This window comes from Aythya ferina (assembly GCF_964211825.1).
Source record: "Aythya ferina genome assembly, chromosome: 2".
In the NCBI taxonomy this organism is placed as follows: Eukaryota; Metazoa; Chordata; class Aves; order Anseriformes; family Anatidae; genus Aythya; species Aythya ferina.
In genome coordinates, this window is record NC_140297.1 from 138513514 (window position 1) to 138527224 (window position 13711).

A 13711-nucleotide genomic window follows, 5' to 3' on the forward strand; every position below is an offset into this window, starting at 1 on the left:
TGACATAAAGTCTTGCTCAGATTACTACTGTTTGAAGATAAAAACACCATATTCCGTAAAAAATGAGAATAAATGAGCTTCAGTTTTGAATGTAGTTAATTAGGCAGATATGTTGGATGCAAGAGGTCAAGTGAAGAATATTTACTCCATTAAAGGTACTAATTAACTAGATGTTATTGATGAATTGGTCAGTGTGTCTGCTGGAATTATGGATGTGCCTTTGTGTGGCCTCAAATAGAAGTTACATTACCTATCGGAAAGGTGAATTCTTTGGGATAACCTCTGTCCTTTGTTTTGATAAGCCTTTCCGTGTGTTGATGCACAAATCCAAACACGAATATATCTCTCTCATACCAGCCTATCAGTTGGTAATCTCAAGATTCTTTCCTTATACAACGTTTTCTTTGTTTGCTTTGCTTTGTTGGTAGGAGACGTACACAGAGATAGCTGGAATGCAGAGGTTTGGGGCTTTCTACATGGATTACTTGTACACAATGGAAAGCACTGGTGGCAAAGGTACCTTTTTTCTTTGTTTACCCTGTTAAATAATAGAAACAAAGACTCTTCAGACAGAGCTGGTCCTTGACCAGCTGTCCTCTAACTTACCTTAGCTTTGCCATCAGGTTCACAGTTAAAATGGTTTCATCCGCATCAGTGTGTTTAGCTGTTTTGTTTATTGATGATTTATTGATATTCTTTCTTTTCTGCGTAAGTAATTGAGATCTTTTACAGTCAGTGGCTAAACTGAAAATAATTTTCATGTAGCGGTGGTAAAGTTCATGAAGTATGATGTCTTTTAAATAAGTTACTGTTATTACTGACTTCGGAAAATAAATGTTTTGAGAAACCCTGGAATTATGTTGATCATCCACATGATACAGAAGATTGAGTACTCTCATTTTCTCCTGTGAAGAAAATGCAAGGAAGAGAGAATTATACCTTTTTAGAATTACTCATCTGAAAGTATAGGTGAAGGTGGCATTTATGGTTGCAGAGATGACATCGGGGAGAAATAATCTTTGAATATAAATATCCCAAATACTTTTGTAAGCAAATACTAGTCTAAACCATACAAAGCCACGTATTTGCTAATTTGAAGTCATTTTTGAGATTTCTATCAATTACCTTCTAAATCTGAGGCAATACAGTGGGTTCGATGCAGAAAGTGTGTCTACTTTTGTGTGACAAAAAAAAAGAGGAGTTAATATGTCAATAAGTAATATATATATATGTGTATATATACATACATATATCTGTGTTCTTAAAATGAATTGCGGTGTGATCCTCCCACATTGTCATCTACAGCTGCTGTTGTGCAGTCCTCCTGGCTAAGTAATGATTTCTTCTCCACCTGTGTACTTATTACCACAAATACCATCTCTATGGATGTCTGGGAACTTCTGGCTGTTTCTTGACTGAACTTTTATTTGTTCTTGCTACCTAACCCAATTCATCAGAAGCTTTTTTTTGTTTGTTTTTATGTCTGTACTTATCTTTTAAGAGAAGTCTGAGGTCTTAATGGTTTTGATTTTGGGATTAATTACATGTTTAATATAAAAGGAGTAGGAAAGAAATTTCCAATTTGGCTAGAAGATGGATCATTTGAAGCTTGCAAACAGAAATAAGTGATGCCATTGCTTTCGATAGTTGAGGGATAGACTAGGTAATTTAACAGTTCTTTCCCAGCCCTGAGGCTTTCCTGTCTGCTTACCATGCGTGTGATTTAAAGCTGAGAAAATATACGTGAAGTCAAGCTTCTACTGCAGTGTATTTCTGTTTTTAATAAAGAAATAACCACGTACATGCACACAGTACTTTTATGTAGAGAAGTTGAAGACCAGGATAAACATCATATCTTTTTTGACTTTTGGTATTGAAATTTGTATATGCATAGATATTTCATTATGAGGAAAATTTGATTATATGTAGTATTTTGCCGTGTTTTTTTGAACACACAAGGAATCTTAAAACATAACTATTCCTGACTGTAACTAACTCTTTACAGAAATTGCTCAACTTAAAAGCTCTTAGTTTTAGTTCAAGACCAGACTGATTTCTTCTCCTTAGTTTCTCTTTTGTTTCTTCCAGTTTCCTTTCTCAGGGGGATGACATGTATTTTCTGCATCAGTTACTAGGAAAACACCTCAGAAAATGTAGCTTGGCTTCCTATCAAGCCTTCCTGGGTGCTTTTATTTCAGTGTTATTCCTATAATTTCAGCTGTTTGACCACATAAAGGAAAAGAGTAGTTAATTTTATATTAATAGTTTAAATATTGGCTGTCTCTATAGAATTAAGAACTTTAAACCGTAAGTTGTCAAATATACTTGTTTCTCAGAAAAGCAGATGATATTTTGTGTTAGTTGTATTCTAAATGATTTTCCACATCGAACACCAAGTAGGTAATTAATAAATAGAACATGAACAAATCATTAACAAATAACAAATGTAAATTATCTCATTTAAAATGAATATACAGATTCTTCAGAATTCTGATAACAATATAAATCTTACTACATTTCAATATATGGTTTAGGCTTCTAAACAAATACTTTTTTATACATTTAAGTATTTCTATTTGACATTAAGTATGTTTTTAGTTACAATCAGTGCATGCCATTTTTCCCCTAAAAAAACAACACAGCTTACATTATAGGGAGGCAGTTACTGTGACTGTAAGATTTTTATCTATCGAGGCAATTTTGGTTTGACACCTCCTTTGCCCCTTTAACCTTTTCTGAAGCATACAATTACTGATTAAACCACAAGTACCTCCTGGATAACATTAACCTCAGGAGTTTCATCTGTCACTTATAGAAATGTATAAATGACTTTTAGTATTTTGAATAAAAACAAGATAGTGAGTCATGTACAGTAGTTTTATTTTTAAATTCTTCCTGTCTTTCCCCTCTAACTTTATTTTTCTATTTTTTGCTTTGCATTTCAATATTTCACCGAAATGTTGTGTAGTATATCAGTTTCATTGATTACTGGTTTGCATGACCTACAGACCTAATGGAGTGTAATTTTGAAGTTACTTTGTTTATAATGCGTATCTATCCATTTTGGTGGCGTGTTTATTTTGCAGCACTCTGATTTTAAGCTTTTTGTCAACTAGAATTAGACAAAAGGTTTATGGAGGGGCTGAATACCCAGTGATTGGTAACCTGATTTTCCTTTATGCATCTGTGAAGTTTAAAAAGCAACCTGCCTGTAAGCACTGACTTCGCTAGAACTGATGGAATTTCTACTCTCGTTCTTTTGCACTCATTTATAAATAAATATAGCTTTTCCATAAATTGGTTTGTCTGTCACTTCAGTATATTATCCATATACAAGCAGTTAAGTGCAAATGAGTTTTTTTTTAATTGAAAAACTAGGCTATTATTACTTTTCAAGCCTTTTGGCTTTGTTTTTTTTGTGTTATGTTTACTGATAGTGTTCATCTGAACTGGATACAAGATAGAATCAGAAGAAATGCTGATAAAAAAATCCTAGATTTTTTTCTTATTAAATGGTTTGAAAATCCATTTAATCTTGATGCTTATTTTGTCACTGTTGATTTGTCATGGTTTGCAAGACATTAAATATTTAGTGCTTTTACCAAAACAATGAAGACACTTCCAAAATTATAAGAGTTATAAGAGAAAAAAAGTGAAATTTTGCAAACTAAGTGTTTGAGGGGTGAAGGTATTTTTTTTTTTTTACAAGCCATATGCAACAGGAAAACTTAAGTGTCTGAAATTTGCATAATTTAACTGAAGAATTTAAAATAAAACATGTTAAGAGAAATGTAAACGTACTGTTTTATAGCTGACAGATTGCCTATATACACTGAATGTGTGATTTTGGTCTACTTCATTATCCTACATTTATATCAGAAAAATAATAGTTTTACTTCAATTGGTACACTAGTAGCTATTTTGAACACCAAGGTTATAGATCTTTTGATGCAGAGACTTAACAATCCTTTTATCCCTGTGGTGGTCCTTATAAAAAATTGTCTGAGACATGATGATTAAAGAAGTTTTCATTCTCCCTGCCCATGCTTTACCTCGTCACTGAATGGAAGGAAGGGTTTATCTTCAATTGTCAGTCTGGTTTAAAAAGTGTTGAACAGCACAGCTGTCACTGGCACCTGGGGTGAAGTTTCCACAAAAAGTTTGGATATTGTTAAAGAATCCCAGGCTTGAAAGATACAGACACAATAAAAAGGTCCCTCATTGACTAGGTTATACTGTGTGTGCTGTTGAGGCAAAAACTTGTCCTGTTTGTTCAGCATCAGAAAGGAATAGTCTTTGTTTAAAGAATATGTTAAGACAGTCATAGTGTATTAATGTGTTCAGTTTGCATTGTTGTATTTTCTGTGTAAGTCTGTGATCACAGGATTTGAAACAAAAGTAGATGACAGTTACAATTTTGTTATGTCTGGTTATTTGGTGTAATTTGTTACTGTTTATATAACTTCTTGTAGTTTCTGGGAATCAACAAGACCTTTCATCAGTAAAGAGTGAAGATTTTGGAAATGTTCAGGAGATGTCTACGAAAAGCCTCATCGTGGGTCCACTCAATCTCCGATTGGATAGCAGTGCTGTACACCGGATAATGAAAATGATAGTGTGTGCTCTGGAACACGAATATGAGCCATATAGCAGAACCAAGCCAGGTTTGCACGTTGCCTGCCTATATGCATGTTACATGTACACAAATATACAGAATTAAAGCAGACTAACTTCAGTGCTTTTGAAATTGCAAATTCCAAGTAGTTAATCTTTAAATTTGCCAGTCCAAAGAGCAAAAAATTTAAATAAAAATGAAACATTGTGTTATCCCCATCAATGCTGGCTATACTTCTAATGCAATTTCAGACAATCTGAAGCCACTTGATTCAAGTCTTTTATGTGGGAGGGCTTATTTCATTGACAACTTTAGCTTATTTTTGGAGTCTAAGAGAAGAAAGAATGCATTTATGTGTTTGAAATAATACTTATACAGGGAAGAAAATGAATAGAAACAAGCTATGCTGAAACTGTTAGGATGAGTTTCTTGTATGAAACTGAGAAAGAGCTGTACAGTCTTCTCACACTCAAAACTTGGATTTCAAAGTAAGGACAGTGCAGTTACCATTACATTTAGCCTTATGTAGAACCAGTTTATAGTAAAACATTGGTTATTATATGTATTAAATATGAAGGGGCAAAAAAAAATTGCTTTCTACTTTTTTGTTAGTTCCTAACTTTCTGAAAAAGCCACTGTGGGAGGTAGGTATTTTAGTCAGACTTATGTAATCTTGGTTTGTTTTAGATCTTATGGATGGAAATAGAACTGTGCCAAGCTCAGAAGAAGTGGCATCATTGGAGGAATACATTCCCACTCGACTCACAACATTCACCATTCTTAAGTGTACAATTATAATCCCTGTGGCAGAATTCAATTTACTAGACCACTTGATGCCTGTAATAATGGGTGAGAAGGTATGTACTCGCCAATGCTTACTCAGTTCTTTATATCAGCATGTGCTATTTCATAGAACTTTTAAGGCTAAAATATGTGAAGTTGTAGCATCAAACACATTGCCTTAATAATAGGCCTAGGTTCATCTCTGACTGTTGTCTTCATGAGAAATACTGAAAATTGAAACTCTGCCTATCCTGGGGTGGAACTGTATAATTTTCTCACTGAACTGTTATTCTATGTGCTATATATATTACTGAGTTTCCAATTAGTTTGCTGCCTGCCAGCCTTCTCTACAGGTATGTAAGATGAATGGTGTGTGTGTTACCTAGATAGACTTGTTAAAACTGAAGGCATGTAGTAGTAGGAAAATAACATTTGGAGGGAAAAAAAAAAAAAGTCGTAGAATAGTTTTGTGTTGCTTTTGGTCATCAGACTTAAAAAGAAGTAGCTATGACTTCAAAGGTTTTTTTTTTTTTTTTTTTTAGAAAGCTTTTGAATCAGAAGGGTACCTGTTGTGATTCTGCCATTCATGTCTTCCCATACTTGGTCAAATCAGAAATCTTTGATTACATAGTCTTTATAAAGACTTCACAGCATAACGTGTAGCTCTGTGTGTTCAAGACCTAGCTGGGATACCTTCAAGACTTTACACAATTTACCATTAATAGCTAATGTTTGATCTAGTCACTTAAACTATGCGGGGAATCAGTTTTTGTTGTGATTGTTAACGATCCCTCTGAATGTTCAAGACAGCATGAATATGAGGAGAACTTCTGATCTGGATGTAGAGTTGATCAGAGGGGTCTTTGGGGATAGAAAATGCTGGGAACGAACAAGGTACAGGAAAAGCATGCTTATAAAATATAGGAAATGAATGACCCTGAAGTGGTCAGGCAGTTCGACAAGATGATCTTGAAGGGTCTATTCTAACTAAACTGTTAAAAGCCCACTTGCAAAAAACAAAAAGCCCACAATTAAGATTTTTGTAAAGTGACTGTCTTGGAAAGAGAGCCAGAAATTAAATTTCCTAAAAGCCCGAATTTGTTTCATCTTTTGGATATACGCAGTGTAATTTCAGCCAAAGAATCCTGTATGTTTTTTATTCCTACAGGACTCCTTCTTCCTCTGTGCATGAAATCAGCATACTATAGGGATGAATCAGTGTTTTTTTAATCAATACTTACTGTTAGCTTTACATCTGGCTGCAGAAGCAGAAAGGATAAGAAGAGGCTGGAATTTAAAAATGAATCGATTGAGTTAAATTTCCATGAATTTTCGTCTGATATTAAACACTTCCAATGCATTTTTAACAAGGGGCTACTAACTGCATGTTGTCTGTCTTGCAGATGAGGTGTTTTGTTTATTTTAGTGGGATGTATCTTGTAGAAGTTCTCAGAAGTTGTTGTTACAACTAAAGCAGTGAGAGTTAGGCATTTATTTATGAAGTCCTTTTCTATGCTAAATATTCAACAATTGGCATTCAAATTGTGTTCCAGAATTAGTGAATAATTCTTGTATCAGCCTTTCTTTAACTGGCAATTTCTTGTCTGAAATTGAGATAACATTTGTGTTCTACAAGTGTTCTCATTTCTTCACTGAGTATACTTAAGGCATGTGTGTATTTTTCTTCAATTTAGACATGCTTATCTGTTCTGGCTGCAATGAGTGAACAGGTGACAAAACCGTTACCTCTTGACGCATTAGGATACATACATAAGCTAATTTTAGAAAATGGGACCTTACCAGATCTCTAATTGAAAGCATTGTTTCCTTTCAGCTTGGGATTGTGCTGCTTCTAGTCTAGCGTACATGGAAAGGTGGCCTTCTAACAATGGGAAAATAGCCCCATTTCTGTTGTAGGTTTGAGGAAAACAAGTTCAACTCAAGTGATTTTTTTGGTTACTATTTTTTTTTATTTGAAGTTTCAATTTATATTTCCTGTGTGAAGGCAAGCCTGTTGAAAATAATAATTTCACCTTCTAGATTGAAACTGATACATGTATTGACCTAATGTCCTATTTTGAAGTTTAAAGAAATGAATCCAGGGTAATTTGAATTGGAAGAGCTGTCTGGAAAGTATCTCTAGGAGACCAATTGCTTAAAGCAAGTCCTGTTAGAGCAGGATGTTCCAGGGCTTGTCCAGCCAAGTGCCAGATAGCTCCAAGGATGAAGATTTCACAACAAGCTTTCCCGTGTACCTGCTTGGATGGGAGCTGCTTGTGTTTCTTCTGTCTGTTGTAATTTCTCTCACAGTACACCTTTGACAAGAATCTGGCTCAGTCTTCTCTGTACCCTCCCAGTAGGCAGCTGTATAAAGCAGTGGGATCTCCCTTTCTTCATCTCCAGGCCAAACAACCCCAGTTATTTCAGTCTCTCCCGAGACAGAGCTCATGTGCTCCAGGGCCCCTGGTAGCCTTCCAGTGAGTTTTTGTTCCATGCACGTCTTCCTTGTACTAGACGCAGTACTCCATTTCAATGGATACTATGAAAAATAGAGTTGGATGTGTAAAATTGCAATATTTATATTTTGGAGCTGCGTTTTTTTTTTTTTCCTGAGACAGCTGGCATGATTTTGAACGTGTAGTATATGACCACGTAAAAGGTTAGATCAGCATGAGTTCAGTACGGTGAACTCTTCAGTACGGTGAACCGTTCAGTTCTCTTTGGAGTGACAAAAAGTAAACATTTTATAGAATAAAATATTTTGACTTAGCATATTCTTGGGTTGACCTTGGCCAGCTGCCAGCTGCCCACCCAGCTGCTCTCTCACTCTCCCTCCTCAACAGGGCAGGGAAGGTAGATCAAGATAATGAGGGGGAAGATCACTTTACCAAGTGCCATTATGAGCAAAACGAGGCTTGACTTGGGGAAAATTAAGTTAATTTATTGCTAATTAAAATAGATCTGGGTGGTGGGAAAGACAAAAATCAAAATAACACACCCCCCAGCGCCCACCCCTTTTTCTCCCTGGCTTACCTTCACTCCTTCATTCCTGATACTTCTGCCTCTTTTCCCTCACCTATGGGGAAAGGGGGGTTTTGCTCAGTCCATAACAGTTTTCTGCCACTCCTGCTTCCTCACACTTTTCCCCAGCTCCATTGTAGGTCCATCCCATGGGCTGCAGTTCTTCAGAAAACATCTGCTCTGGCATAGGGTCCTTGGTGGGCTGCAGCAGGGACGCTTACTGCAGGGTGGAGAAGAAGAAAGCTCTGGGGAGACCTTATTGCAACCTTCCAGTGCCTAAAGGGGGCCTGCAGGAAAGCTGGGGAGGGACTCTTTGTCAGGGAGTGGAGTGACAGGACAAGGAGTAATGGCTTGAGACTGAAAGAGGGTGGATTTGCATTAGATATAAGGAAAAAATTCTTCACTGTGAGGGTGGTGAGGCACTGGACCAGGTGGCCCAGAGAAGCTGTGGATGCCCCATCCCTGGAGGTGCTCAAGGCCAGGCTGGATGGAGCTTTGGGCAGCCTGGGCTGGTGGGAGGTGTCCCTGCCCATGGCAGGGAGTTGGAATTAGATAATCTTTAAGGTCCCTTCCAATACAAACCATTTTGTGATTCTATGATTGCTCTGGTGCCTGCAGCACCCCCCTCCATGTCCTTCTTCTCTAATGTTGCTGTTTTTGCTGTTGCTTCTAACTCTTTTTCTCCTCACTCTTCTCAGCTTGTGTGGTGTTTTTTGCCTTTTCTGAAATACTTTTACACAGAGACACCACCAGCTTGGCTGCTGGCCTCAGCTGTGCTCTGTGGTGGTGCTGGCTGGAACCGTCTGTGTCCGGCATGGGGTGGCCCTGGCCTCTCCTCACAGAGGCCACCCCTGCAGCTGCTCTGCTGCCAACACCTGTACACTGATGCTTAATAGAATTACAGATGAAAATTTTAGACGTAAAGGCTAAGTTTTTAACACAGAGGAAGAAGTTATTTTGAAAATATTTAAGGTTTCCTGTTATTTTTATCATAATGCTGTAGTAAGCAGTAAAGAATTTATTACATGTAGATTCGTTTGTGTGTGTGTATTTTGAGAGAAAAAGATGTAAGAAATGTAAAAATGTATAAATAATAGAATATAAACGTAATAGTTGCATGCTTTTCCCTCTTCCGTAGAACTTAAGCGGATTGCTAAATACTACAAGCTTCCAGCCCCTGCGGCCTTTACCTTCTGTGAGAATACTGGTGGATAAAATTAACCTGGAGCACTCCGTACCAATGTATGCTGAGCAACTGGTGCACATGGTCAGCAGCCTCAGCCAGCTGTCCGATAACCTTCTTCATTACTGTTACTCACACTGCTATCTGAAGGTAAAAGGAATCTCGAGATCTATTTCTTACTTCAGTATGCTGAGAAAATGTTAAAGCAAGTGTGGATAATCCTAAATGTTAACAGTTAAGTTTCTTGGAAGAATGTTTTCAACCTATCTAAAAGGACATGCAAACTAAATACATCTTGCAGAATATTGTCATTTGGGACTGCTACTTCAGAGCTGAGCTAAATGTTCTGTAACATGAACAGAGAACTTCGCAATGCAACAATACAGATGGAAACCCCAAGGTCTTTGTGGCAAGATCGAGTTAAAATAATTTGGAAGGAAACCTTTGTTATTTTAGGATAATGGTCATAGAATATGTAGATTACAGTGATTTACACTTAGCAGTTTGATAGGTTATAAGGAAAAATCATAGTTTTTTAGTTGTACTGATAGAGCAAAACCATCATAATGGAGTATGCAGGCTATTGCCAAAATGTTCTCAGTTAAAGATCCTTTATGAGAACAGTTCTTACTGCTAGGCTGAATTAATTTTAAGAAGCTTTGAAATTAAGTTGTCATCTGCTGAGGTTATAGTAGAATGAGAAAATGAAAAATAAAGAGGAGTTTTAAAATTGGCCTCCAAGGCTTTTAGGATGAGCTTTGTGCTCTGGCAGTTTGAAAGGCTTTTGAGTGCTACTTAAATGCAAATATGTACTACTGTTAATTTTGCTAAAATTTTCAGTTAGCTCTTCACTTGTGTGCTGATATCTTAATAAAAACGTTAATAATGAAATCTTACAGTGTATATAAATCACAAACACGATCCCAAAATTATGTGGCAAGCTTTCAGTTCTCTGGGTGACATGTTTACTCCCATCACATTGAAAGTGATTGGGATAACTATATCGCAATTCATCTATTTGTTTTTTCAGTTTTTTGGGACTTCTTGTTCAAGAAGTTTTTAGCAGCTGTTTGATCAGCATTTGCAAAATGTTGAGTACAATTTTAAGAGTTACAACTGTCCATTTTCCATACTGAACAGGGAAAATTCATAGAGTACAATTGTAATGAACCTTTCTCTAGATTCTCTTATTGAGAAGATAAATTGCAAAGCTTTTTTCTTATTTCCTTAAATATCACTTCTTTAGGCCATTGTTGTTGTAATGACAAAAAATGTTCTTTAAATGAAAGACTATGTGCAGTTTATAGATTTACATGATATTGAATAATGCATTTTAACTGATAGTTTTTAAACAATTCAGCAGACCATACTTAATGAGATTTTTTGATCAAAGAAAATATTTGTTACTTATTCCTATTGGGATATTATTTTATTACTGGAGACAAGTTAGTCAGAACTTCTTGGTTATTTGGGCAAAAAGGAATAATCTAAAAAAAAAAATAAATCATTTATTGCTTACATTTTCAAAAGATTGATTTATATATTATGTTATAAAAATAATTTGAAATGTTCTAGTTGTGATAGTATATGCTGACCAGCTGATTTTTTTTTCAGGTATTTGGTTTTCAGGCAGCACTGACCTCTTTGGACAGTAAAGGCTTGTACTGCTTCCCTGTTCCAGTTATTCCCTCTTTCAGTACTGCTCTTTATGGGAAGCTGATCAAGTTTCCAAAATATTGGTGAGTATGAACGATGTATGGTGTATTTAAGTAATGTACTCAACTACTTCTGAGTTTATAATGAATGGTTTAAAAATTTCAAGCTCTGTATATACATGTATATATAGTTCCCTAAACTTCTCTTTGTCTTTTCTATCACATTCTACTATTAAGTCTGTTGCCATTAATACTTTCTTCTGTAAGGATGCCTGTTAATCAGAATTTCAGACCGTTGAGAGAAGAGTCTATGAAAACTCTGTAGTAAATGGATTTCTTTTAGACCTTGTAGGAATCCTGTGAACCAATTTCCATTTTTCATTGGGTGGATACAAAAGCTAAAGTTACATAATGATGGAAAGTTTCATAGGTTTAACTGTCAGGTCTGTTTTAAACTCAACAAAGCTAAAAAATAAAGTAAAAAAAAAATCCCCTCCCCAAGAACTGTCTCTACTAGACAGTTATTTATGATTTTTGTTATGGTTTAAAGTATTTTAAGCATTGTGATCATTTATTAAGTTCCTAGTACTAGTTCAGATTTTAAAAGCAAATATTTTCATTCTGAAAACAATTTTGCTTTATTATGAAATCACCTACATAAAATATCTTATTTTGTACTGTAATGACATGGAAATTCAGTATTTAAATTTATCTCTACAAATTAAATATTGTGATCATACATGTCAGTGTATAATAGTTCTTTTTGTTCTATTATCATTTATGAATTGTGTTTATTGAAAATATTTTCAAGAAAATGCATTTTGCCAGTGTGTTGGACAAGTCATTACTGTTCTTTATCCCTCATTTTGAGCAGTAGCTGCCTCTAATACTTCTTTATGACTAAATCCTTATGAGGAATCTTACATAAGATAACAGGCAAGCAGGGTAATCTGTTAAATATTTTGGCTTCAAACATTCTGCATTGTGTTGCTGATTTGTCATAGTGATTTGTTTGTGAAAGCTTACTGGATTATTTAAAAGAAGAAAAAAAAAAAAAAAGGACTACTAGTGAGTTTGTCCTTAGTTCTATATTAAGAATATATTAGGTTTTCTGTTACAAGCCTTGATAACATGCTTAAATATAAGAGGTTTTTAGCATAATCAGAACACCACCAGGTGGTAGCAGCCTAATTGACTTTCTCATATTTTCCATCAATAAATTGTAAGAGTACTAACCACTTCAAATGAATTGCTGTGTTGTTGTGGTGTTTTGCTAAAGTAAATAAATAAATAAACCAGGATAACCAATAATCAGCACTTAGTAATCAGAGCACCTTAGGACTCTGGTAGGATTGACAGCTGACAACTAACTGACATTTAACATTTAATTCTGGTTTGTGATTCTTATTAGTATACCATTGAAATAAATTTGTGTTACGCAAACTTAGGTTTATGTAGTATGCTGTGAGACCTGTGGGTAGTTGTGGAAAATTATTATTTTAGAGATGAAAAATGGGTGAAAAATACTTTGTCTGACAAGTTCATGGTATTGAAGTCCTGGTGCTTTCTTGTGAGTGCACGTGTGCTGTCTTTTGCATGTGCTTGCACTTACTGCACTCAATGTCTTGCTCATGCTTGGTTTCCTGTGCTCTGTCACACACGCGCTGTTGTATGCTTGCCATCACTTTTTGTCTCATGGTCTCTCCCTCCCCACTCCCCCCATCACATTATGATGTGTGCCCAGCTGGAAAATGGAGTATGGTAGACTAAAAACAGGTAGACTCATAACATGGAAAAATAAAAACAGGCAGTAGTTGAAGGAGTGGGGGCAATGCTACTGCCTTAAAATAGCAAATAATCTATCAGCATTTATTAGAAGATCTTGTGAGACCACTGCTAGAGTATTTTCTTTAAAAAAAAAAAAAAAAAAAAAAAAAGATAAAATTCATAGCAGCTTTCTCGTTTTTCTTCTGTGACATGAGATCTTTCTAAAGGTTGTTTATTTATTAACAGTGTGAAATAATTATATAAAGTTAATTCATTCGAACAATTTATCTAAACTAAGCAACACCAATTTGCGGGTAATAAAGTAGAAAAACAAATGAGTACAGCAGCAGCCAGGTTAAATGAAGTGTAGTTTGAAGTGAATAAAACTCCAGATGAAATGCATCAAATAGCACTTGAACTAAATCGAAATCAGCATGAAGACTGAGAGCTTCATTGAAGTCATGCAGTGAGTGAGAATTAGTCTGGTAGGATAACCTGGTAATGTCATTAAACTTAAATTCATTCCCCCCCCTCCCCAAATTATACCACCTGCTTTATTTGGATTTTTAGATTTCACATTCCAGAGTTTCTTAAAGCACACACATCTGATGCTACATGTGTTCTTCTATTTCTTGCTAGAAAATATATACCACAGACCATACCTTTTAAAAACAAAGACATTTTATG

The 13711-nt window shown here is 35.5% G+C and overlaps 1 protein-coding gene across 9 annotated transcripts in view; it reads left to right on the forward strand.

Annotated features, from left to right (window-relative positions):
• Positions 1-13711, forward strand: part of VPS13B (vacuolar protein sorting 13 homolog B) — a 459486-nt gene that overhangs the window by 66435 nt on the left and 379340 nt on the right. For all 9 annotated transcript variants that reach the window (XM_084510475.1, XM_084510471.1, XM_084510472.1 and 6 more), the window contains 5 exons: positions 429-516; positions 4473-4664; positions 5303-5472; positions 9558-9752; positions 11217-11341. In XM_084510475.1, coding sequence (XP_084366601.1) covers positions 429-516; positions 4473-4664; positions 5303-5472; positions 9558-9752; positions 11217-11341 — 770 coding nt within the window. The remainder of the gene's footprint in view (positions 1-428; positions 517-4472; positions 4665-5302; positions 5473-9557; positions 9753-11216; positions 11342-13711) is intronic.